This window comes from Lepisma saccharinum, chromosome 13, assembly GCF_977018435.1.
Source record: "Lepisma saccharinum chromosome 13, izLepSacc3.1, whole genome shotgun sequence".
Taxonomy (NCBI): Eukaryota; Metazoa; Arthropoda; class Insecta; order Zygentoma; family Lepismatidae; genus Lepisma; species Lepisma saccharinum.
The window spans coordinates 11,931,223-11,958,413 of record NC_139241.1 but is presented as its reverse complement, the minus strand read 5'-3'; the positions used below and the strand labels follow the sequence as shown (position 1 = coordinate 11,958,413).

Below are 27,191 nucleotides of genomic sequence, written 5' to 3'. Positions count from 1 at the left end.
AAAGCAACATAAAAGTAGGGAAATACATACATTTGGAAACTTTACTGTCTATTAACTAAAGAAAATTGTATTTTCTGCAAGAAAGTCAATAACTTGTACGTACTTTGTACAGTATCATAAAATATATCCAGGAAAGTGATGTGTAAACCTGAGTGTGTTAAGCGTGTTGTAATTTTAAAATTTGTGAAAAAATATTATGATGAAAATATTTGTAATTCCAGAAAGTGCATGGCTATCGTTCTTGTAACAATAATGTCTTGCTAGTGAGATCCTACATACTGACAATGATCAATGCTGTTAACGTACTGAGCCATTGATTCCTAGTACTATTGCTTTGTCATTGTAGTGGAAAATGGATAGCTCGTTTTTGCACTGTATGTGCACAACAAAACATAGCTGTTAGCCGGAATATATTTATATATGTCAGTTAGTTTTCTGAATATTAGAATTATTATTCAGATACTAGTGAAATAAATTACGTGGATATCTATAATCTGCGATATCAATATACGAGGTGTATTTTTTAAGTAAGTACCGTTTTGATATGAACAAAAAACAAGTAAACTTTTTGTAACAATTTTATTGTTACATGAAAGACCACACTTTTATCTACTTTTCCACATAATTGCCACCAATATTAAGGCACTTATCATATCGAACAACAAGCTTTTGTATTCCGTCGTCATAGAAGTTTGCCGCCTGAGTTGACAGCCACTGCAACACGGTCGTGAGCACAATTTTCGATAGTTTAAGCGTTCAGTAACAATTTCGTAGATAACACTTCTTGAAACTTCAGGGAACTCCTCTGATAACGAAGAAATCGTGAAGCGTCTGTTCTCTTTCACTTTTTCGTCGACTTTCTGCACCAAATCGACAGTGGTCACTGAGGGTCGCCCACTCCGTTCCTCGTCATGAACATCCTTTTGGCCATCTTTGCAAGCTCTTACCCATTTTCGTACCATTCCATCACTCATAATGTTTTGTCCGTACACTTCACAAATCTGACGGTGAATTTCAACTGCTTTCATGCCTTTAGCACTAAGAAAACGAATAACAGCGCGTATTTCACAGTCGGCGGGATTCTCAATCGGTGGAGGCATTTTAAATACGCAAAAGCAAATGTATACACGATCGATTGTTGCCGCAATGGCGTCTGTGGCTTGCCAACAGATGTAGGTACACAGTGCGCATAAACAGGACACTGACCGCAGCGCTGCAGCGGCAGAATTTCAAAACGGTACTTACTTTAAAAATATGTCTTGTATTTATAATCTAGGTGATCTGTGTTTCCATGTAATAGACTTCGACATTATGAACCTCCTGCAAAAGTAAGCGAGTTATTATATTTTTTTTTTTTTTGGACGATGTTGCCACGTTCAAAATTTACCTCAAAGGCTCAAAATGCTGAGAAGAAATGTAGTTGTAGCGAAATGGAATTTTGTAGCTTTGCTACAACTACAGCTACAATTTTCAAAATGTAGGGCCGTTACAGCTACAAATTTTGTAGCTCGCCTCAGTAGCATCGCTACAAGTAGTGTGCTACTTCCGACCACTGCAAAAATCCATCTCACCCTGGTGAGGTGAAAATTTTGTCTTCAAGGTTTGGCATGCAACTTCTATTTGCCAACCAACATACATCCCACCCTTTCTAAAATAAGAACTCTAGTTGGCCTAATGATTCTTGGGGTGTATCATGAGGAGGAAAATGGTAACCTTAGTGTGCATGGAGAAATTACAGAAAAAAACTATACCATGCAAAACTTCATGATTGATGTTTGTTCAAGTTAAAAATTAATGCATTATTTATGCATTCCTACATTATGTATTATGATTTTTTTTCAATATAGACTGAGTTGTAAAACCAACATGCTGAAATATGTACATATTTGCAATATTTTAACAGAAAATAGATTTGTTTTGTATGTGCACTCATTTCTCTAGAAATAAAAGCCCAAATTTTTGGCCTAGAAAAATAGCAATGCTATTGAATCAACTAGCAAACAGCAGGGTGTGGTCAAAAGTCTGGACCGGGCTAAATATCTCATAAACTGGGTTTGTGTGAGATCGGATTTCAGTTGGTATCAATGTTAGTGGGAGGGGGAAACGTTATGATGTGGTTATGGTGGTCGTCCGCCATCTTGGTGGCGGCCATCTTGGATTCAACTTTCTTATTTCAAATGGCAACATGGTCGTGTGACATATCAAAAAACATTAGCTTTTCAAGAGGAATCGAATGGCGAAGTTAGTTTTTCAGTAACATCAACGGTGTTGAAGTTATTCGCGAATTTATGGTATAATGTGTTAGATTTTGTATGTCATTTGTATGATATGTGAAGCGTTGTATGACACAAAAACTGACTGTGTTTCATTTTTTTTTTCACAGGTAGGACCATAACATGTTAACTCGTGAGAAGAGAATTGGAATCATCCTTTCCGCAGGAGGACGCAGTTCAGCAGTAATAGGAGCTGACTTCAATGAGCAGCATCCTAATCACGAACTCGTGACAGACAGTGCTGTGCGAAAACTAATCCGCAAATTTCATGCAACGGGAAATGTGGACGATTTACCTCGATCAGGACGACCACGAACTGCGACTGATCCAGACACATCAGCAGCCATATTGGGAGTATTGGTGAAGAGTCCGACAAAGAGTGTGAGACGTCTATCACGTGAACATAATGTTAGTGTCAAAAGTGTTCAAAGAATCCTGAAAAGGGAAAAGTGGCACCCTTACAAATTACAGCTGAAACAGAAATTGTCAGAGGATGACCCTGATAGACGAATTGAGTTTTGTGAGTGGGCGTTAGCCCAGATTGCACGTGACCCATTGTTCCCTCATAACATTGTTTTCAGTGATGAGGCAAATTTCTACGTCACAGGCGAAGTGAACAAGCAAAATGTTCGGTACTGGGCAGACACAAATCCCAATTGGATAGATGTAACCAAAATGCAAGGTGGTGGTAAGGTTATGGTGTGGTGTGGTATATGGGGTGAGAAACTTATTGGACCTATCTTCATCGATGGAAACCTGGATGCTGCAAAGTATGAAGATATGCTGGAAAGCACTGTTATGCCACTTTTGTTAAATGAAGAAGGGACATTTCCTCCATATTGGCAACAGGATGGCGCACCTCCACATTATGGTCGTGATGTTGTAAGGTGGCTCAATGAACAGTTTCCCGGTAGCTGGATAGGTCGGCGTGGACCAGTTGATTGGCCTGCATGGTCTCCCGACTTGACACCTTTACATTTCTATCTTTGGGGGCACCTTAAAGCTATTGTGTATCAATGCAAAATTACCAACGTTGCCCACCTAAAAATGAGAATAATTGAGGCCTGTGAAGAAATAACACCTGCTGTGCTTCGTAAGGTACACAAAAATTGGGTTGCACGTTTACGAATGTGCATACAAGAGAACGGCGGACATGTGGAACATGTCCTGTGACTGGTAATATCCTAATGTGGTGCTTCTCTCTTATGATTACAGAGTTTCTTGTACGTATTGGTGTTTTTTTGACCTTCTCTTTATCTTGTCCTTCAATTCGTAACCGCCCCCAGAACCACATTGCACATAACCAAAATCTAACACATTATACCATAAATTCGCGAATAACTTCAACACCATTGATGTTACTGAAAAACTAACTTCGCCATTCGATTTCTCTTGGAAAGCTAATGTTTTTTGATATGTCACACGACCATGTTCCCAGTCAACACACTAACGTTGCCACAACGTTGTATGAATGTTGTATTTATGATGAATGTTGTATGTAGGGGAACAACGTTGTGATAACGTTGCCACAACGTTGTATTTATGATGAATGTTGTATGTAGGGGAACAACGTTGTGATAACGTTGCAAAAAAACATTCCACTGAATCCGCTTTAGTTTGGATGATCACCACCATGAGCGCCACAAGCGTCAGATCGGAGTGTTTTGTTTAATCTGAATTTGTGTGCGCACTGACCACCAAACCTTATATTTCCTACAGCGTACACTAGATGGCAGTGCGACTCAAATGCAAAACAAACATAAGTTTTAGTAACACAAATAAGGATACTTTCGATTGTAATTAGTGAAAAAATGTGTTTTATTATCCTTCGAAATATGTGTGAATATTGAAGTTGTAAGGAAGATCAGAAAATGAAATGTGTTGAATACAAGTGAAACTCCCATGATAAATATTTTTATTCCAGACTATATAATCAGGAGGTAAGTACTACAAAAAGAAACTGATTACCAGGTGTAGTTAGAGGTTGGTCAATTCATCACCATCTCCAGACTAACAGTTGCCTATTCTGGTGGAGCAGGAAAAGTTTTTATAATATGTAAAGAGAAACTGTGACATTACAAACATGAGTTTTTCCTGTTACGCATATGTATTATATACAAAAATGGCTTGGCAAGATTGCTAATAGCTTACCATACGAAATAACCATATTTTAAATATGCATTGTTATATTCATAAATTACACAGGCAGCAAGGTAATGTTGCAAAAAAGTTGTGGCAACGTTAACTCCCTGACATACCTAACGTTGCTACATAATGTTCAGTATATGTTGTGACAACGTTGTCAACCAACGTTGCAGCAACGTTGAAAAAAATGACCCTGAAACGTTGACACAACGTTTTCACAACGTTGTATCAACATACATTCAACGTTGTAACAACGTTAGGTATGTTAGGGGCTAACGTTGCCACAACGTTGTGGCAACATTACCTTGTTGACTGGGTTGCCATTTGAAATAAGAAAGTTGAATCCAAGATGGCCGCCACCAAGATGGCGGACGACCACCATAACCATGTCATAACGTTTCCCCCTCCCACTAACATTGATACCAACTGACATCCGATCACACACAAACCCGGTGTATGAGATATTTAGCCCGGTCCAGGCTTTTGACCACACCCTGTATATTGAAAATATAAACAATAAAATAAAGATAATGTTCAGTTCCTTCTGTGTAGTCATCTTTTTAATTCATAATGCCTCAACATCACACATGACAGTGGCCATAACTAAAGATCTTATTGGTCCAGAGCAGAGGTACTAAAAGAAATCTTCCACGCATGGACGTCCACAGGAGTTTTTCCAGGGAGGGCAAGGAAGGTATTTTTTTTTCAGAGGGGAGCACATTTTCCCCAATAATAGTGTTGTTCCCTCAAAAAAACATTGCTTAAATTTGAATTTGCAATGTTTGTGCAATAATTAACACATATTATTGTGGCTGAAATAAAATTATATGTGTGAAATATATAATTTTTGGTCGACTTTTATTTTCCAGGGGGGAGCCACAGCCCCCCGTTGCCCCTTCCGGATGCCCTTTCCACCCCTGCATGTGTTTAATGTCAATTAAGAAGTGTATCTGCAATAAAAGCTGAAAGTTGAGATCATGTAAAGTTGTTTGATTCTTTCTTTGAATAACAACACATGAATTTTTTCCATAATTTCAAAGACAGGTGGGACTTGATATCAGCAACAATAGAAAATGTATTATTACTTAATTTTTAAAATAGCCATTGCTGAATGGGTATCTTTCTCAAGACTTGCAAATCTATTGGGTTTGACACCACTTTAAATAAATAAAAATATTTCCAAGCACACATACACACTGAGAGAGAGAAGGAATAAATTGTATCTCCTTATCTTAATATGGGTAGACGAGATGAATGGTAGACTCTCTTGAGGAAGGCCAAGGCCCATCCTGGGCATGGGCATCCGAACGTTTTCCTGAGAAAACTGGAAAATGGATGTCATACCATACATTTATATATTACACATATATTTCATTTCATTTATGTTAATTACTGGAAGGATGTTGCAGGAACATGATAGCTTCAATCTGAATAAGTATTTCTTGAGGGGCAGCACTATTAGGGGAAGTAGGAATATGTCTTGTTTGTCTCACCTAGAAAAAAATTACCATGCTTGCCCCTCACTGCAAAAAATCCTGCAGAAGTCCACGATTTTGGGCTGAAGTGCAATGGAAGTAAGTAAGTAATCATAATATGGGTACAATGGTACAATGGACATTACAAATCAGTGTAAATTTTAAAATATTTAGATACTATTATTTGCACACAAACACAATTAAACTTGGAGATTTTCATTTCATTCTGATTTTAATGTTTCTGATCCCACTTTAATTCTTAACTGGAGCCCTGGGTACCCACGACCCCTGCGAAAATGTTGTTCCTTCGAAATTCAGCTGCATAAATCGCTACATTCTCGAGACTCCCATATAAATTCCTTACCCTGTATTGACGAACTGTAAACAAGTTGGTAGCATTCTACTGTAAACTGAAATATCTCTAATCCACGTAATCTGGACCCACACCTTACTTTGTGATAACTGCCTCATTTTTCTTGTTGTCAATACATATAAGCATTTTGATCCAAGTTCTTTTTTTAATATAATAATGTGCAAAAAACAAATATTGGTTGATATTTTCCTTCCTGAAGTGTTATTATAAGTCAGTGTCTCGAAGACCATTGAGCTCCAAGTACGTTACAAAAATCTTGTAGCTCCAGTTAAGGATTCAATTGTAAATCAATTTTCAACAACTTTTGCCAGGACCTCATGTGTTCCTGAGAAAAGACCAAGAGATGGCATAAAGTTTCAAGTCTGGAATCATTGTTCCAGCAAGTTACAAGTCTATATCAATACTAATTATATAAACCCAATCAATCAATCAACTAATACTAATTTCTCTTATAATATTATTTAAAGATAACTTACCAAAACACTGAGTGTATAATTCTCGACGTATTGGACACAGTCCAGTCTCCCTGGCCTGTCTCTGCTGAAGTTTTATATCTAATTGTTCTTGCAAGTTTATTACATCTAATCGTGTTGCTGGATTCAATGAAACCTACAAGGAAGCATGATAAAATATAACTTTAATAGTTATTTCATTGATAATGATGTAATAATAATTCGTGGTGCAACAGCCCTTGAGGGCCAAACTTAACCTACCGACTGCCGGCCTTATTCCCACCTGCTGATGTGGGAGATCATTCAACCAGTTATGAATGGTCAGCACGACGAGATCTCAGTCATTGCTGTAGGTTTCCATGAACTAGGTTATGACACTCATTCGTAGCTCTCAAATTTCCTCATGATGGTGGGTGGCCACAGTTCCATACAGTGGCTGAAATTTTAGGAGAAAAGTTGTTACGCTTTCCCCCAGGTGACTCAAACCAGCGTGCATCCTGTAACCTGACATGCTCACGTTGGCGATAGATATTTCATTTAATCTTCGTAAATTTTACAATTGCATAATATCAATTTTAAAATAACGAAGTAGTTTTTTTTTTATTCCCCGGATAAGGGCCATGATGAGATTAGAGATTGCCTGAATATCTAATATTGCTGGATCATTGGCTACACTAAAACTTGTTGAACCACCCTTTTGAACATTAATCTGGGACATAGCCAGGAATTTCTTTCTCCAAGTGAGACTTAACCTTGACAAAAGAACAAAGAGCATCTTTGAAAACTGCTAGGGAAAATTACATACACTACTATAGTATGTATGTATGTATGTATGTATGTACGTATGTATAGAATCTCTCATTCATTGTTATTTCGGTTTTCGACACTTTGGTCGATCTTTCTTTTAGTGTATTTATAACAACTATTTTTTACAGAAATTGTAGCCAAGTTGATGCTTGTGTGTAAATACAGTACCTCACATGCTTGCTTGTGTAAGATAATGTTTTATTTGCATACCTGAATTGGTGTTTTATTCTATTAGATCTAATTAATATATAATAAATACATACAATAAGAATAGTTGCAGTAAACCAGGTCAAAGTTTCAGAATACACCACTACTCAGCTCCCCAAAACAATACAATTTATAGCATGAAGGACTATTACAAACTAGGCTCAGTGTATGCATGCACATGTATATCAAGAGATTTATCAATATTTATAGCAATTATACATTATTACAAGCTTGCTTGGTGGCAGAGTACGTTAAGTGGTCGACTTTGGTCTCATCACCAAAGTTTCCATGTTCGAATCCCTGCCTTGCCATGGATGTTCTTTGTGAGCATCCCTTCATCAATTTCAACTGTGCATCACTCATTCTCATCACCACGATTAGCCAAAAGTGGCAGAAAAGCAAAGTAAAATAAACTAAATCAATCAATCAATGAATGCATGCTTACCTTCTGCTCCCAGAGCTGATTCCCTTCTTCCCATTGTTTGGGCGGGATGATAGCATTCAGAATTTCTTCTGTCTGCTTCTTGTCATCAGCGATGGTAGCTGGTTTAGACTTAATGGTCGGAGGAGCAACAGCAGCAAGTGGTCTTGGTGAGGCAGATTTCTGAAAAGATTCAGAGAATATTTTTCACACAAAATACTATCCACTCTTCAACTCTCATAACCTGTGTAAGGTGGTTGTATTATCATCATATGATTATTTCTTGCATCATTTAACTAAATGTTGTTCATTGGAAATTTAGTGTTATGGCTGTCATTAAATATTACCGAGCTTTGCATTGTGGAGTATGGGCACATTTAATACACACAATGGATTAAAACAGGGAGATGATGTGATTTAATCTCACACTATAGTGGAACCAGAAGCAAAGAAACCTGCGCAGCCCCGCGACTCCTGTGCACCATACTCTCACGAGGAGGGGAGGGGAGAGTGGACCATTCTTCCTTATGGCCCGAGCTGAACAGAAGAAGGGAAAGCTGCGCTGGGACTTTTTGTCCAAGGTTCTTTTCCTTGTGGTCGCACTATAGAATATGTAACTTAACGAGACAGATACCATTGGATGCACAATGAACTTTAAGTCACAGAACAGAACACATTTTAGGATTTGCATATGCTATCAGCATAATAGGAAGAACAGAGCAAACAGTAACAAGAATATATAAAAACCTCAATGAAGCTGTAAAACCATTCTTTGAATTTTGAATTTGAACTTAAAAATTTTGGGTGCGTGAGCACGTAGGCTATTTTGCACCCATCACGTTATACGGGGTCCAGCCCCTTACCATAACAAATAACATAACTGTAATGTCGCATAACTAAAATCTTAAAATATTCTGACTTAAGTTAAAAGATCCCTGCTGGAATTTCTACTGCTTTCAGTAGACAAATTCTACTGTTTTCAAATGTCTTCTACTGTGTACTGTGAAATGTGCTGAAATCCTATTGAGATCTACTGTACAGCTACTGTGCTCTACAGTAGGACTACTGTACTCTTCAGTAGGGCTACTGTGCTAAAAAAACAATGTATATAATAATGCATAATACTTGCTACCATATATTATAAAATCATTTATTGACTCCAAGAATAAACAAAATTGATTCTTGACACCATACTTTTAGTGATTATGAAGTGAATTGGAAAAACAGTACATTAACTGAATTTCTCCAGTTTTTCTAATGAATACTACTGAAGTCAGATATATGTTAATGAATAAGTTAATACAACTCTTTCTTAAGAAGTAACAACCTTAAAGCAGCTAGCAGTTTGAATACATGATCATATCAGTTGATTTTTTTTTCAGCATGGAATTTCCATGGTTATTATTATAACTGTGTAATGGAATTGCAGAAAGAAGCCATTTTTTGATCAACTTAGTCAACAGTGTTTGCTTGTTTTGGTTTTTTAAGCATTGAGGGTCAGGTCTTCGTTTAAAATAATTGTTTGCTGTTTTCGTGTGAATATAGGAAGAACAATATGTCAATTTATGTATAAAAGAGTACATTTTTCAATTTCCTACAAGTCCGTTAACCACAATGAAGCTACACACTTATAAACGTGTTCACTTTATTTGATTTCTTTGTTGTGTGAACGCATTCCTAAGTAGCAAGTTCCACATGCTTTACCATACAATTATTTTAGTTGATTATATGATTTTTCCATTGCATTTTCAGTTGTATAGATAAGAAAATTTACATTACTGCGACAAGAGTACTGTTTTCAGACAGCAATATACTGAACACAATAAAATATATTAGTTGTACAATTATATTACTGAAAACATTATGAGTACAGTTGAACTACTTAAGATAGAAGAACCAGTTGGGCTACCAAAAACAGTAGAAAACATTAGCAATACAGTTCATCTACTGAAAACAGTAGAAAACATTAGCAGTACAGCTACTGAAAACAGTAGACACAGCAAACCAATTCTACGCTAATTTTCACTTTCCATTTGCTTCTGTCTTGCTGATTACTGTTACTTGAACATAAATTTATCAAAAGGAAAAAGCTTAAATATTGAAGATGAAGCAAACTAAATTAAAATTCAAAAAGCTTAAGCAATTAAAGCACCTATATGCTGACTCCCCCATCCTTGTATTTACAAAAATAGTGATTCTTTCTCCTCTCTAATCTTCAAAAGCAGCGAGAATACTTCTTTCACGGAACTGAATAATTTTTAAAGGGAAAGATATCAAAAATAAATTATATACAACCTTAGTGACAATGAAGTTCGACCAGTCACAAATATAGGAGTGCGTTGTGAAAGAAGGAGAACACATGCATATGCTGAACATATTTTATTCAGCAGGCTACATGGAACAAAGGAAAACAAAAATTTCCGCTGCAACGTGTGGTGTCCACACAAAATAAAACATTTTCGTCCATCTACACGTGACATTGAAGTTCGACCACTGTTAGAGGGGATCCTGTTTACCATGGTGAGACGCCGCCCCGTCGGCGAATAACTCTGGCAATGCGTCGGGGCATGCCGCGGACGAGTTGTTCAAGGTATTCCACATCGATGCGGTGCCATTCCTCCTGCAGGCAGGCGATAAGAGCAGCCACTGTCGTGGGTCCCCTCTGTTGCACACGTTGCTTAAGAACACGCCACACATTCTCAATGGGCGAGAGGTCGGGACTCGATGGTGGCCATGGCAGAGTTCGCACGTGATGGCGAGTCAACCATTCTCTTGTCAGCCGCGCTGTATGAGGCCTGGCATTGTCGTGTTGAAAGATGTGACGCCGCCTGTGGAACAGGTGCCTTCGCACTGTGGGAAGATGCCGCTCCAGTATGCGTGTATAGAAGTGTGCATTCACAATGCCCTCACAGACGTGTAGTGGGCCAACCCCAGATGCCGTCATGCATCCCCATACCATCACTGACGCAGGTTTCTGTTCCCGACGTGCATAACATTTTGCTTCATTCTGTTCCACCTTCCGACAAATGACTGTTTTCCGTATTTTCCCGTACACAACATTGAAAATGGATTCGTCCGTCCACAAAACCCTGTTCCACTGCCGAAATGTCCATCCCCGGTACATTCGTGCCCACCGTAGTCGATTGCCTTTGTTCAACATGGAAAGGAAGGGTTTACGTTTCGCCTTGAACACTCGGTAACCGCATCGCTGTAGGTAACGGCGAATGGTTCTGGTTGACACTTCAATGTGAAAGCGTTCTCGAGTCCACAGTCGTAATTCGGCCACAGGAACATGATTGTTGGTCTGGATATAGCGCCTAAATATCTGTAGGTCACGCACGCTCAGCAGGCGTTTTCAACCGGGGGCTTTACCTGGCTCTGTAGTACCCGTATTTTGGTGGTGTTTGATGATGCAGTGGACGGTTGACTTGGTTAAGTTCAGTTGGCGCCCTATTTCCCGTTCACTGAGTCCATCCCGTTGCAACTCCACCACTCTTCTCCTCACGGTGTTGTCAATAGGTTTGCCCCTGGCCATGGTGATGATGCACTGCGGTTCCTCGGTGCACAGCACGTGCTTATATACGGCGGACTCCCTTATCGTGTCCGTGACGTCATGCTTCCGTCGAATGCGCCACTCTCTGGAATTTTCCGTATGGGTCTGGTGCCTGGTCAAAGTTCAATGTCACGCGTATAGTTCCCTGTTTTCGTTCTTTACGTGACCTTGGGTGCAACATGCTGGGATCACAATTCTTGCCTGCTCACACGCCTCCTCTTACACACATGCGTCACTTCTGCGGGTCACCCATTCCACCGCCTATGCCTCTGTGCATTTAATCACGTATTCCTTTCTGGTCGAACTTCATTGTCACCAAGGTTGTATATATATGTTAGTTAATTTAAGTTGCTATATTCCGCCTCTTTAGATTAATAGTGATGAAGATGAACGAATTAAACATAAAACGAAAAAACACATCAGGCACTTAGCCAGGTGGAGGACTCGGAGGGGCTGAAACCCCCCTCCCTGAAATAGTACAAATATCTAATTTAAAAAGTGTATAGTGGTAATTAATTTTACTTCATTAGCAGGATTAAACACCTTGCATAATACGTTGTAATAATCTGAGATTCATCTTCAGGACTTCTAACCCCACTGTTTCAACTTTATGTGGCGGCTGCTAATAAGGGATGATCCCCATCCCTAAATAAAATTCTGGCTCTGGCCTGCAATGATTCGAACTTTTAAAACCTGTCATTTCGAGCTCGGAAAGGGATTTTTTTTTATCTTCATAGGGAATTTCATTCTGAGCCAGGAACACAACAACACAAGTTTGGCGCGTGAAACTGAATGCGTGTAGTCGTTGGCTTAGTGCTGTGCTTTGTGTTTATTATTTATTTAGGTGTTAGTGTTTGTCGTGATAGTGCTGTGTTAAAGGGTAATGGATGTGATACAAGATTTGCTGGTGAAACCTTTTGGAACAAGATCTTTTCAGGAGAAGTTGCAATTTTGTTAATACAGGTAGGCCAGTGTCATCGCTTGAACTTATTTCTACACACAAAGACAAAAATCGGGAATATGCGAGGCATTTTCGCAAGCAAATTATGACAAAACACCATGGTTGACAGGAAGTATAAGTTAATAAGCTTTGCTTTTTTGTTGGCCGTGCTTACTTTTCGGGCCTGAAAAGAATGTATGGACGCGTGGCGGATACTGTAATCTTTGCAACGCTTGTGTCAAACATGAAAAATCCAAAAGTCAAATAATTTCCTTTGTTAAGCTGCAATCTTTTGCATAGACACGTATTGACGTGCAACTGGACAAACAGCATGCTTTGGATGTGGTTTGGCACAAGTAATCGGGTCCTGGAGTAAGTTAAATTTTGCACTTAAATTAATATTGCGGGTTTTTATTTCACTAGTGCACGTCTTTCATTTTATATTTCACAGGTTGTTTTTTTATAGCTTTATAATACTGTCTTGTTTTATTATTTGAAATTCTACACGTATATTAAACTGCAATAACGAGAATTAATTGATTGTGGTCCTAGCAATAAGACAAACATTCCGACACAATATTCCTAAATCCAATATGGATCCTGACATAAATTGCACGGAAACTTTTGGAGTTTGAGAATCAAGGGTCGGAGATTACCCACTCGTTAGAACCAGCATATGCCACTGCTGTAAAACCCGTAACATTACATATAAATACAGATAAATCAAAAGTAATGCTACACAATCTACACAAATAATTTAAATTTAATCTGGAGAAAGTGGACCACTTGATATACTAGTCATATTAATAACAAATAAAAATATAATGAAAATAATGCACAGAAATGTAAAACTGGGATTGTATAAAACAATGGTGAGACCAGTGCTGATATATGGATGTGAAACGCGGACACGAACACAAAGGGTGAAAATAAATTGGAACGACTTGAGATGACCGGACCCCTCTCCGATTTTCTTCATATTTGGCATACTCACTAACTGAGGCCTTCTAATCACGAATCTGAAGTTAAAATTTGTCGGAAACATCTAGAAATTGCAAAATAACCTAAAATAAGGCTATAGTTTTTGGAATGGAAACCATTGATTTTCGCGAATTTTTTTGTTTCACAAGCAAATATATATATTCCTGATACTACCACGACACCAAATTTTAACTATGTTTGCCTAACCTATCCGAAACTAACCTAACCACGTGCCAATGGTTCGTGGGGCTAGCGCCAATGGTTCGTGAGGCTAGCGCCAATGGTTCATGAGGATAGCGTCAATAGTTCGCAATTTCTAGACGTTTCCGACAAGTTTTAACTTCAGATTCGTGATTAGGAGGCCTCAATTAGTGACTATGTCAAATATGAAGAAAATCGGAGAGGGGTCCAGTCATCTCAAATCATACCAATAAATTAAACGAATTTGCAAGAAAATATACTGAGAAAATATTTGGGCCAGTAGGAGAAAAAAATAATAGAGAAGAATGTACAATATGGAACTTTATCAAGATAATAAGGACATAGATGTAGCATCAGATGTCAAAATTAGAAAATTAAAATGGGTAGGACATGTAACCTGCATGGACACAACAAAGATACCAAAGGAAGTCATAGAGGGAAAGATGTTTAAAACAGTCCTGTGGGGAAACCACTACACAGATGGAAGGAAGAAGCATAGAAGAATGGAGAAGAAGACTGAGTTTGAACTGTAGCACTGTGGATGACAGATAAGACACAACAAATAGAACTGAACTATTCCTTCGAACAAGTGTTCTGGTTACCAGCCAGGTTAAGTCTATGTTGGCTCCCAACGTTGGAAGCCATATAGACTTAACCTGGCTGGTAACCCGAGAACACTTGTTCGAATCACGTCGACAGGAAAGCTACAATTTCTATGAACCATTCCTAAAAAAAGAAGAAGTAAAGTGCTCCCGTGCTTAGCACCATGCCATGAAGGCGTATAGGGGGTGTGGGGGTAACGCCCCACACTTTCTTGATCCGGTCATGATTGGGGGTGATGTGATCAGCATCACGCCCCTGACCGCCTTTACCCCCCAGGTACCCATGTCATTCGATGCTGGGTGGGCGCCGGGGCCGCTTCCAACGTTAGAAAAGTTCCCGGATTTGAACCGGCCGGGGATCGAACCCGGGACCTTGAGCATGGTAGTCAGACGCGTTAATTCCTATCCATAATAATGTTGCATTAATCATAAAAATTCATAATTACAAAGTGCATGATAAGTACAAGGTGATATGAATTTTGAATTGTATATTACCTTCCCCTTCCTATCTGTATGTGTACTTATAAGGACCGGATTGTCATATTTTACAAGGGAATTTTCAGGATCTATCAATTTTTGTGCCATTATAAATAGAACACCGTAACACTTGATGAAATTCACCAACAAGTTCGTCAATTTATGAAATCGTTCTTTTTCACCTCTTTGATGTTACACTCGTTGCTATAGGAACCGTGTTTTCGATTCTCCCTCTTTCAGAATTGCCAGAGCATAAGCAATATTTCTACATTTGCATTCTTCCTTATGCACACACAGATGCACAACAGAACAAACACGTAGTTAAAATCTAGGTGTTGAATGAAATGTGGAAGACTAATTATAGTGAACATAATTCACTAATTGTTTTTCAAAATATTGTTTTCCATGGGTAATTTTCAGCTCGAAGAAGGTTGAATACAAGCAGTTAGTTTAGTCACACTGCTTGTGTGGCCACAAGTGTCATGGCGACGAAAGAAGATTATTCGTCGTGGTCAGGTAAATTATAATCCTCTTTGCATATTATTTTTGCCAGCGTTAAATTGATATCGTAATTTCTTTTAACTTAATTATTAGCATGTATTGATCCAAGAAATAGTCTGCGAGAAGAGTGAGTTAACATTTATCTACTGCTCATGATCGTGATTCGCTTCTTGTAACATGTTTACGTGATATCTCAGAGTTCATTAATTTCAAAATAATAGCTATGTTTTGTATTTTAGTATTTGAGGGAATGTGTTTGTGTGATTAGTTCAGTCAGTTAGGCATATTTATGAACTTTCTACATTGAAATACTTTGAGCATATGGAATGCGTCCTTGCCATCTTGAACATTGTCAATAAGTACTCACCAGTTCTCTCGCAGTACCATCGGTTACAGCATGCCAGTTCCCATTCTTGTATACCTGTAAATAAATTTAAAATTTTCCAAAATACCTATATTTGGCAAGTAACGATTCGTGCATTCAAAGATAAGGGCCAAGTTCCGACTGTTTCACTTCGATATCATGATTGTTCACAGAGGCTTACTACATGAATTGAATTCTGTGAAAATCTGTAGATGTTAGCGATGGGAACGACTGAAGATGACCGGACCCCTCTCCGGTTTTCTTCATATTTAGCATACTCGCTAATTGAGGCCTCCTAATCATGAAACTGAAGTTAAAAGTTGTCGGAAACGTCTAGAAATTGCAAAATAAGACGTTAGTTTTCGGAATGGAAACCGTCGATTTTCGCGAAATTTTTTGTTTCACATGAAAATATATATATTCCTGATACTACCATGTCACCAAATTTTAACTATGTTTGCCTAACCTAACCCTATGGTTCATGGGGCTAGCGTCAATGGTTCGCAATTATTTTTCAATTTGTAGATCCTGATACTACCATGACACGAAATTTTAACTATGTTTGCCTAACCTAATCAGACGTCAATGGTTCGCAATTATTTTGCAATATCTGGACGTTTCCGACAAATTTTAACTTCAGATTCGTCATTAGCAGGCCTCAGTTAGTAAGTATGCCAAATATGAAGAAAATCTGAGAGGGATCTGGTCATCTTCAGTCATATCTGTTTTTATCCCGTTCTCTGAGAGTAGATTAAAGTTAAAGTTTAGTTGGTCTTTTTGCAGATTTTTTATTTTCTCAAAGTGTATCGATTCAATGAAAAATACATTATTTGGAAGCAGTCAGCATTTCTCTTATTCCACAGTTTTATTATTTATATCTCACTTGTTTCTAAATTTATTTCCAGTTTCATGGATCGGAGACACATTAAAATTAGATATTTTGTGTTTCGCATGGTTCGTACTTACCAATTGTGTATTGCGGAACATAGTTCAAGGTGCCATTATGCATTTTACACGAAAACAAACACAATTTTTCACATAGAGAGTAATTTTTGTTATTCCTTTCTTCGCTTCAGTAACACAGAATATGGCAGACACAGCTTGACTAACATCATGGTTATGCAGTGTTTCTAACCTTCTTCACCGATAAATACCTACTATCGTGTTCGTCATGTGTGCAAATTGTACATTATACACGGGTAGCTGACAGATAGCCCCACTAACCATTCACGGATAGCCCCACAAATCATTTCGGATAAGGTTAGGTTAGGCAAGCATAGTTTAAAAAAAAGAGGGTTGGAAACACTGACAGGGGATTACGTCATCAAACGTATGCAGCATCCGGTTCACGTAGCGATGCTAGTTCATATATTTATATGAGATATTTATCTTGAAAAATACATGATTTCCTGGTCAAATAGATTCCACGATGAAAGAAAATACCTCGACGAAAGTTGGAAGGTAAACCTTAGAGAAACTCATTTCCGTAAGTAGCTTCTTCTGTAAAAATGAAGAAATGTGTCTCCGATGCATAAAACTGTTACCCTAAATTTAAAATACAGCTTTCTACATGGAATTCATAGCTAGACATAAACAGTATTTACAATTGTTTGATTTGGTGTTTTAAGTCCAATTTATGCGCAGTAAGGCTAATCGGGACTGGACCTACAGTTTCAAGTGGGATCCGAACCACTATGTGCCTCCAGTGGGTATTGAACCCGGGACCTCTAGATTACAAGGCAACAACGCTACCACTACGCCATAGGGGAGGCCCAAGTTTCTGTGCTTGAATTTGACGTATGAACAAGCACATGAAGCAAAAAAAGAACAAATATTTTTATCTTTTAACACATTTAATCAAATCTACCCTGAATGATACTAGGTCTTTCTGTAGAATTAAAAATGGACCAAGTTCATTTTGTTTTATTGCAATTTTATAATACTGCGAATGCAATTTTTGCATGGTTCAATTTCAATTTATGTATGTCAACACATACTGGGAGTTTTAGCAATTACGTAAGATTTTGTTCAATGTATGCTTTCGTGGTTAGGTTCTCTTAGCATTAAAATAAAGTCCCTAAATGCATTCTACTAATGTTCCGATTTACTTCTACATTAATTCCCACTAGTCGACGATACTTACAGTTGCTTGTCAACGGAAGATACATTGTCCATTGGATGTGCACATGTTTGCATAGGGAAATTTTTCAGGTTTTTTTTCAACGTAAATAACTTTTTTTCAAAATCCAAACAGTGCTCATTACTTTAAGGAAGGTTGAAATTTCATGTGACAATGACGGTCAAAATTCTACGATAACATCTAATGGTTTGATATTATTGCCAAAAGAGACACAAGCATGTGAAAGCTTAAGTCCATGTCATGATCAGATAGGCTAATCAGAACTGATCCTACAGTTTTACAATAAAATTCAATTCGAAGCACTATGCATACGAGGTGTGGCTAGAAAGAAACAGGATTGATGTTGCTGTCAACAAACTGCAAGCACATCAAGGTGAAGCAGTGCATCAGTGTATAACGTGATATCCTGCCTATCGAGCGTGTGATTGCCCAGGGTGCACGGTGCTCAGTTCCGCTGTAGCTTGTGGATAAAGCAAACCATACATCTCTGCTCTGTCGGAAAAAAAGTTATGTGTGAAAGTGGAACAGCATATCAATGTAAAGTTTCTTATGAAACTCGGAAAATCCTCCACAGAGACTTATGGTTTGTTGAAGGAAGTGTACAGACATGAGTGTTTATCACGCACGCAAGTGTTTCAGTGATTTCAAAGGTTTAAAGGTGGACGAGAAGTGATTGTGGGCAACTCGCGTCCTAGACGGCCTTGCACGTCAAAAACGGAATCAAACGTTGCAAATGTCAGTGAATTGATTTAAATTGGGTACCCGAAGGTCAAACTGTCAACCAACATTATTTCATTACTGTGCTGACGAGCCTTCGTGAGCGAGTTAGAAGATGACGACCTAATTTGTGGAAAAGCAATGTCATGGATTCTTCATCAGGACAATGCTCCTGTCCACACGGCATTTTCAGTCTAGGCTTTTTTGCCAAGTGTGGAATCCCAGTGTTACAACATCCATCCTATTCACCAGATCTTACTCCGTGTGACTTTTTTTTATTCCCAAATGTCAAATCAGCAGTGAAAGGTACCGGATTTACGACCGTAGAATCTGTGAAAACAAAAGCGACAGAGGTCATGAAAATGGTTTCAGAAAATGATTTCCAGCACTGCCTCCAGCAATGGGAGATTCGTATGGAGCGGTGTATCGATAGTGCAGAGGAGTACTTTGAAGGGGATAATGTTCGTATTGTACAAAATAACCAATAAAAGATTTTGTAGCATCAGTCCGGTTTTTTTCTAGCCACATCTTGTGTGTCTCCACCAGGGATGAAACCCATTGCCCCTTGATTACCAGACAACAGTGTTACCACTACGCAATTAGGCAGGCAATATGCACACATGGGAAAAACAAATCAGTAACTGGAAGCAATAGTCAATATCTGTCTCTTGGCTCCTACACCATATAAAATTATTTAACTAGTAGAAAAATATGACGATAAGAACCTCTACACTCACAACTGAAACTAAAGCACAATAAGTTAGCTGCAATTGGCTATTTTTTTTTATTTTTTAATTTTTTCCAACTAATTCCAGTGGAACCCCATTTTTACATTTTACAACATTATACATTCAAGCTTGGTGGTTCCAACGTAGCATATTGTTATAAAATTTTCCAGCATTTTAAGTTTTTTCAGCTCGGTCATCTCGAAAACGTGTAATCGAGGTTCCAGTATTGAGATATTCATTTTAAGTACCATATTTCATTGCATAATCGTTGCACCCTGCTTTTGCAGTCAAAAAAATTGGTTTCTAACTTTTCATTGCATCAGCATGTCAGAAAAAGAAACAAACCAATAATAGCAGCACAGAAGCTTTGGATGCATATCATTTAATTTTCTAAACCCATATTTCACAACACTGTAGTGTAATATTTCAATTGTAATGCACAAATCAATAACAACTAATGTGTTAACTTTTTTTTCAGACTGATTTTTACTATATTGAAGTTTAGCATATTTTCACGAGTATTCAGTGCATCCTAATCTTGCCACAAAGACAGTTTGGTAATAAATTAATTTTACGTATGGATAATACTGGTACAATTTTTTAAAAAAAGAAAAACGTTTGGCATAAAACCTGCGAGTAATATGTGGTAAGTTAGGATTGTTATGGCTGATGGTAGTAGTATGTCCATTTTTTTCTTTATCCAGCCTGCACACATAGGTAGGTAATGTTTTCCATGTAAACAGAATGCCTCTTAGGCCAGTCGCTTGTAAAACCACTTTTTGAAACATTAATTCCTCACAGATATATGCTTTAAAGGGGCTCTTGGGCCCCTCGAGAATTGTTTCTTTATTATTATATTTTTCTGGTTTATGCTACATAAAATGCATTTCAGGGGGTGGAAACCACAAATAACTATAACTAAATTTAACTTCCTGAGACAAATAACACTTATGATATATATATCACAGCTTAATGTTATGTTTGTGTGTTTAATTCCAGAGGTTCGAGATAAGTTTCGTATCTGGCGAGAGGATAAGGAACGAAGAAGTCGGGATGTTATAGATCTTTGGGAGAGTGTACTGAAGAAGAAAGTGCACAAACTAGGTGATGAGAGTAAGTTCTTTTTATTAATAATAGCTAATATGTGAGTGTTTTACAAATGTTTTCAATGTATTCAAACCAAGTATAGCTATGTGCACCACATTCAAAGAATTCTAAATGCATTAAAAATTGTAGGGTCACTTCCAGCTAGTCATTATTATGCATAAAGTAAAATTTAAAGTAATTTCAAGTAATGCCAGGAATTGAACTTGCTTCTGTACATCATATTATAGTGTGTGCCAATGGCTCGTTTCTGTAATGATTGTTATGGTAATTTCTTTCTAATTACCACTGTTAGATGTGAATTAGTATATTTAGTAGCAAAACTGTGGTGGCAAGAGACTTTATAGAAGGATCATCTTACTTTTCATGTGTGCATAGTCTATTAACAATAAGTGGTGCAAAATAATCAAAACGTTAAAATTGCAAACATCCTAGCACTCAAAAGTTGTGATTGGTGGTCAGTATGCCACAGTTTAAATCGTTTTTCATTCTTTGCTTTTGTATTAACATTTTGATTTTTAAGGGGAAAAAATGAAGTGTTGCTGTTTTGTCAGTTTCATTTTTTTTCATTCAAAATTTTATCATTTATGAATCCCAGATTATTTTACAGTGAAAGAAAACTGTAAAAGTTCGTTAAGCCACCAGACAACCAATTTACTGGGAATAGGAACTGTTAAATTGGTGCAATCTGCAGTCTGAGGATAGTAACCGTTCAGTATTCTTAAACTGAAAATGTAGCTAACGTATGTCATAAAGTTTTAATACTACTAAACATTGTGTCCGAGAATTCCCCTTACCCCTACTTGCATATATCCTGTTGTGACCATGTAGAAAATTGACCAGTATTCGGTCGGTTGCTTGGGAATGGTTTTGTTTGCATGGTTGGCATCCTTGCTCTGAAAGTCACATGGAACACCCACTTGAGTAAGATGGAGTCACAGATCTTCAATTTACTGACTCTTTAAATAATCTGACATATCCCTAAGAAACATTATTTTCTCTCTCCTGTAAGTTTGATAAGTTGTAGTTATGTCCCTCGGGTTCTCACACGATGATATGTACTGTAATATAATGTAGGGTATAGGGTAGAAGTTGGTAAATCAAATTTTTGCCATTTTTATTAGTTGTTCAAATATTGTGTGGTATTTACTTGTAATAATGTTATGGGAACATGATGTCTTTGAAATTTGAGGAACACAAAGAAGCGTAATCTGTGGATTTTATTGGCAATTAATAGAGGCACATATTTTTGGTAAATAAAAAAGGAAAATTTTGGTACAAAAACAGTCTATTTCGGGTTCAAAAGCGGTAAATAAAATAAAATTTTGGTGTTATGGCGGTGAATAATCACATCAAAAGTGCTATATAAAATGACATTTTGGTTTTAAAATTGTGAATATAATTCTAAATTTGATTTAAAAACTGCACTTATTACACAACTTATTACACAAAATAAACTTACCCCTTCTAATAGCACATTTATGTAGTTACCAGAATATAAAGTTCATTCCTGTATAAAGGGGTCCATTTTTGCTTCTCAAATATTTACAGCAGAATTAAACAATTTTCCGTGAATTGCATAACTCCCAGGATACTCCAGACTTCAGAAAGTGTCGCGTCTGTATATAAACAGTAAATTTTGTGTTTAAGAGTATATTTCACGTTTTGCAGTTCATTTCGCATTATTTCGTGACAAAACTGGGTATAAAAATGGGCCTCACACCTTTCAGAAATGAACATTACAGCATGTTATTTCATATTTCGTGTTTTCGTCAAAAACGAAATTTGCATGCTTGAAGGAATTAAATAATAACTTAAATTTTGTTGTTTTTTGACTGTATACCTGGGTATTTAAAAACAAAGCATAACATGTGTGTGTGTATTATGATAAATTATCACAGAATTATGCATAGATGTTTATCTTTTCCAGAGTATTTAGTATACGAGCAAGTGTTTGTGGCTGCATTGGATTCCAATCGTTTTGATCTTGCTAAGGAGTGTCGTGTGGCCTTAAACAATGAATTCCCAGAGAGTCACAGGGTGCGGAAGTTACTCGCAATGGAGTATGAAGCTACAGAGAGGTAAGTGCAATATATACTTCAGTGATTGCTATAAGTTATTTGTGGGCAATAGAAAGTAATAAAAATAAAAATACGAAAGCTTAACCTTTAGACTGCCGAGCGGGTTTTCAAAAGTACAGTAGAGCGTCGATTATCCGAAGTAATTGGGGGACATGGGTGTTCGGAAAACTGGTTTGTTCGGATAATCGAACTGTACATGTTTATTTGCCAAAAAGAAGTACTGTACAGTAAATTTATTCATAAAAACAGGCATCTCTTTAAGTATGTATTACAAAGTAACGTACAAAGGCAACTTTAGTAGGAATATATAGTATGTGGTACAGTTTATTAAACAAAAATATGTACATATTACATACACATTTTGCATGAACAATACACACAGTACACAAAATTAACGTTTAAAAAAATCCTTTATTTTGGTCTGTCTAAGCAAGCCTACACGCTTACGAGCAGCTAAGTCACGTACTTTTTTCATTACAGATATCTGATAGTGAGCGAGTACACAGTTCGGTTAAGCGGTCGTTCGGTTGACCGACGTTCGGATAATCGACGCTCTACTGTAATTTTAAATTTTACACTTATTTCAGAAAAACGTTGTGTGTCTGAGACTTTGAGCAATCTACTTCGGATAACTTTTGTTTTGCAGCTAGAACATCAGGGCATGCATCCGTGCAGGAATCAAAATGCCAAAGCCAATAAGAGGGGTTTGGTGGGCCACGGCCCCCAACTTTCAATGAAAAAAAAAAAAAAAAATGAGTTTTTCACATATTCGATAATGTAATGCACCCAGGAACATGAAATGACTTTCATTCGGTAGAGAAGGACCATACTTTGAAAATAACGCTAAAGTTTGCTTCCCCTTCCCAAAATAGCAGGGAAAGAGGGTCAAACTCCCTATTTTTATGATTTTTTCATTGAAAGTTTGGGGTCGCGGCCCACCCAACCCCTCTTATTGGCTTTGGCATTTTGATTCCTGCACGGTTGCATGCCCTGATGTTTTAGTGGCAAAACAAAAGTTACCCAAAGTAGGTTGGTCAAATAGTCTACGAGTTATAACATTTTTTGTCCTGGGTGGGTGGTTTTTTTTTTCCAAATTACAAGTATGAAGGTCCTAAAAGCACATGAACTCTTTAATCAGCACGATGGTCCACTGGCGGACTACACCTATATTTTCGATGGTCCACTAGTGGACCATTGGCCGACTAAAGGTTAATTCTATGTAACTTTGATTATCACTTTCTGTGTCAGTGTGTGTGTACATAAACATATATGCACACATATGCGCATTAATTCTAACCTAATGATGTCAAAAAACATTAATAAATGAGAAAATCACTTTCTGCCACATCGAGTGATCCACTCGCCATCAAAGTTCCTGGTTTGAGTCCTGTCTGCTCTTTATTAAATGATCACTTATTGTCATTGTTATTAGCCTAAGTACGCAAAAAAGTGAGATAAAATAAGAAAAATATGAATGCAATTTCTTTGTTGCACCAAGCTAAAAGAAACTTGAATTGTTCAAGTGCTAGTTTTATTGTCGAGACTTTTCAGAAACTTCATGTCCTGCAAGTTTGAGGCAAATTTTCCCCAAGACGTGAAGACAATTTGTGTACGTAATGAGACATTGATTGGTACTCAATATGTATTGACTGATGTAGGTATATGTTTGTAAGTGTCCATTCATCAATTTCATCATATCATCACTTGTCCCCATCTTCGCAAATTAGCCAAAAGTGGCACAAAATGCAAAGCAAAATAAATCAAAAAGAAAAAGAAAAAAATTGTAAAATTGCTGACATTTTTACTGATCTGATATTTCTATAAATAACTTGTAATTTGGTTCAAAATTTTGCTTTTGTTTTACTTTTGTGAACATAAATGCATAATTGTAGACCTAGTTTTAGTAATTTCTAAGTAAGCAGTACTTTTTCTAGGCCTCTTCCATGGTGCAGTAATAGCATTGTCGCCTTGTAATCAATGGGTCCCGAGTTCGATACCCGGTGGTGGAACATATTAGTTCGGATCTCACTTTAAACTGTAGGTCCAGTCATGATTAGCCTTACTGTGCACAAAGTGGACTTAAAATACAGAGTCAATCAATCAAGTACTTTTTCTAAAGTAAAAATACTATTATGAGGTTGCATATGGTAAGGTGAATTCAAAATCTTCATCTTCATGTATTTCCAATTTTGTATTATATCAATTTCAACAAAAAAAATGTTTTGGTCCCTCCTTATTTTTAGCATTGTATTTGAGAAAATTTGTACATTTATCCTGCATAATCTCAAATTTGTGATATTTTTCTTCATGCTAGAATTATTGCATTTCATGCAAATTCTTTGATTACATGTTTCCATTCCACTAAGTGACAGAAGTACAAGGGGGAAGGGTCTATGAAAATCTTAAAGGTCCAACAAAAATTAACCTCAAAGTTACATTATTATTCCCAAAATGATCTCAAGGCTGCAACACTGATCAATGCAATTTTTGCCAATGTAAGGATGAGACCTCCCACAACACACTTGTACCGTTAACAAATATATTTGCATGGTAATGGCCAAGACAACGTACGAATGTCTCTGGTTGGGAAGGACCAAAGTCTACGTGTTGCTGTACGTCATTTGAGAATGTGACTATCGCGAGCAAAGCACGTACGTTATGCCATCCGTTGCTGAAACTACGTAACCGTGCTATTGAGGAGATTGTGTGTTTTTGTATCGTTGCATATTTTGTAAAACAAAAGCAGAGAAATATGGAGGAGTAGGATAGATAGGATATGTTTCGGAAGAAGAGGACAGTGACTGTATTAAGTCTGAATATTCAGATATATCCGATGCGGAAGACAAGGCAAAGTCGGTCGGAGATTGGACATACGTGAACGATCCTTTCAGTGATGTAAGTGAGAATTCATCCCCTTGTTTTTTTTAAAAAAAAGGAGAATTATATGAATAATAGAGTTATAAAGAAATAATTGATTGATATATTTATTTTATTTTACTTGGCTTTTCTGCCATTTTTGGCCAATTGTGAAGATGAGGAGGAGCGATGGTATGATGATATTGACGAAGGGATGCTCACAAAGAACACCTATGCCCAGGCGAAGTGGTGGCGATTTGGTTCCTAAACGGGGGGGGTTTGCAAAGACAGTATATTTCCCTTTGTACATAAGATTTAGCATAGTGCAGCAAAAAAAGTGGTGAAATGAGGGGGGGGGGGGCAACTGACCCACCTTGCCCCCCTTATGCAGGAGAGAGGATTCGAATCTTTAGCCCTTGTCATCGTAGCATGCTGTTATAACCAATCCGCAGCGGAGGTCAGCATTAAAAAGAAATAAATACTAAGTGATGATCATGTTATCCATTTATTTTATGTGAGAAACATTTACGAGACCGTTATTGAAGTATCACGGTCGTGTGATCCTGCTCTCTATCTACAGGCTGGGATTCAAGGGGTTAAGGGCAGTCGTTTCTTGTCCTCTGAAAGCCTAAAACTTATGGAAATTCTCTGACAAATCAAAATTCAATACATCTATGTATGTTTACCATGCCCGCAAGTTCATTAATGGAGGAGGAAGTTTGACGATGACCTCATTTTGCAAGCAGATTGGTGGAATGACATTCACAGTGACTCAAGTACACAGAATTTATGTGCACTGAAAACTACCAAAATATGCCAAAATGCCTTAAATATATGCAAATTCTTAGAAAGTTGTAAGCACAAATGCAATCTCTTATTTTACGAAATGGGAATATTTGGTAAAACTATTACACAAATTAGACAAAATGTCAAGGTCAATTTTACTGAAAATGTTGGATCAGAGCTGCGCACAATAATTTGTGTAACAGTAAACAACTAAGGTTTCTTATTCATTTTCAACTGTAAATTTCCTTTGTTTCTCTGTTAACTCATTAATGCATAAAGTTTACAAACCCCAGTCATGAAATTTTTTTCATGGTTTTGGTATCAGTACAATTCAAATAAGACACAATATACGATACATTTTCATTTTTACAATGTATGTAAGAGATACAGTGCATCTGATAAATCGGACACTGTGCACTACGATCACTTCCGTGTGTCCAATAAATCGGACACTGTGCATAATGACCACTTTCATGTTTTGTCTATAAATAGCTGTCCCAAGGAAAAAGTATTGCTGTGGAAAATATGTAACCAAAAGAAAATGAAACCCTTAAGATCAGTCATGTGCAGTGGCAGATATTGGGTTCAAAAACGTTGGGGGGGGGGGGGAAGTTCCAATGCCAAATGTAGGGGACAAGGACAGTATATTTCCCTTTTTAGATAAGGTCTATCATAATGCAGGTGCAAAAGTGACGAAAAATGGGGAGGGTACTGCTCCCCTAATCGCTGCCACTGGTCATGTGTATGTTTACATACATGCATAAATACATACACAAATTTCGAAGAAACAATACAAAAGGAATCGTTTGGAATAGAAATCAACTAATATACACAAAATTTTTATTATTACAGTACAGAACACAGTCGTCCGTTATCAGTTTGTATCTGTGTACAACTGGAAATCTATCATGTAACCACTACTACAGCTTTTTTGCCCAGTTCTTGAACCCAAAATAGATCAATTCTGACGAACTGTTTTGCGTAGTGCCTCCCGTAGTAAGGAATCA

The 27,191-nt window shown here is 37.4% G+C and overlaps 2 protein-coding genes across 2 annotated transcripts in view; one reads left to right on the top strand and one right to left on the bottom strand.

The window, feature by feature from the left end:
• The window catches only part of Dnali1 (Putative inner dynein arm light chain, axonemal Dnali1), a 31,062-nt gene extending 15,930 nt beyond the window's left edge, over positions 1 to 15,132 (bottom strand). The window contains exons 1-3 of the mRNA XM_083133869.1: positions 14,926 to 15,132; positions 8,178 to 8,336; positions 6,743 to 6,875 (exon numbers count right to left, since the gene is read on the bottom strand). Coding sequence (XP_082989995.1) covers positions 6,743 to 6,875; positions 8,178 to 8,336; positions 14,926 to 15,015 — 382 coding nt within the window. The 5' untranslated portion in view covers positions 15,016 to 15,132. The remainder of the gene's footprint in view (positions 1 to 6,742; positions 6,876 to 8,177; positions 8,337 to 14,925) is intronic.
• A 188-nt stretch (positions 15,133 to 15,320) lies between these two features.
• Positions 15,321 to 27,191, top strand: part of LOC145997176 (ER membrane protein complex subunit 2-like) — a 33,150-nt gene continuing 21,279 nt past the window's right edge. The window contains exons 1-3 of the mRNA XM_083133868.1: positions 15,321 to 15,423; positions 20,357 to 20,470; positions 22,392 to 22,542. Coding sequence (XP_082989994.1) covers positions 15,390 to 15,423; positions 20,357 to 20,470; positions 22,392 to 22,542 — 299 coding nt within the window. The 5' untranslated portion in view covers positions 15,321 to 15,389. The remainder of the gene's footprint in view (positions 15,424 to 20,356; positions 20,471 to 22,391; positions 22,543 to 27,191) is intronic.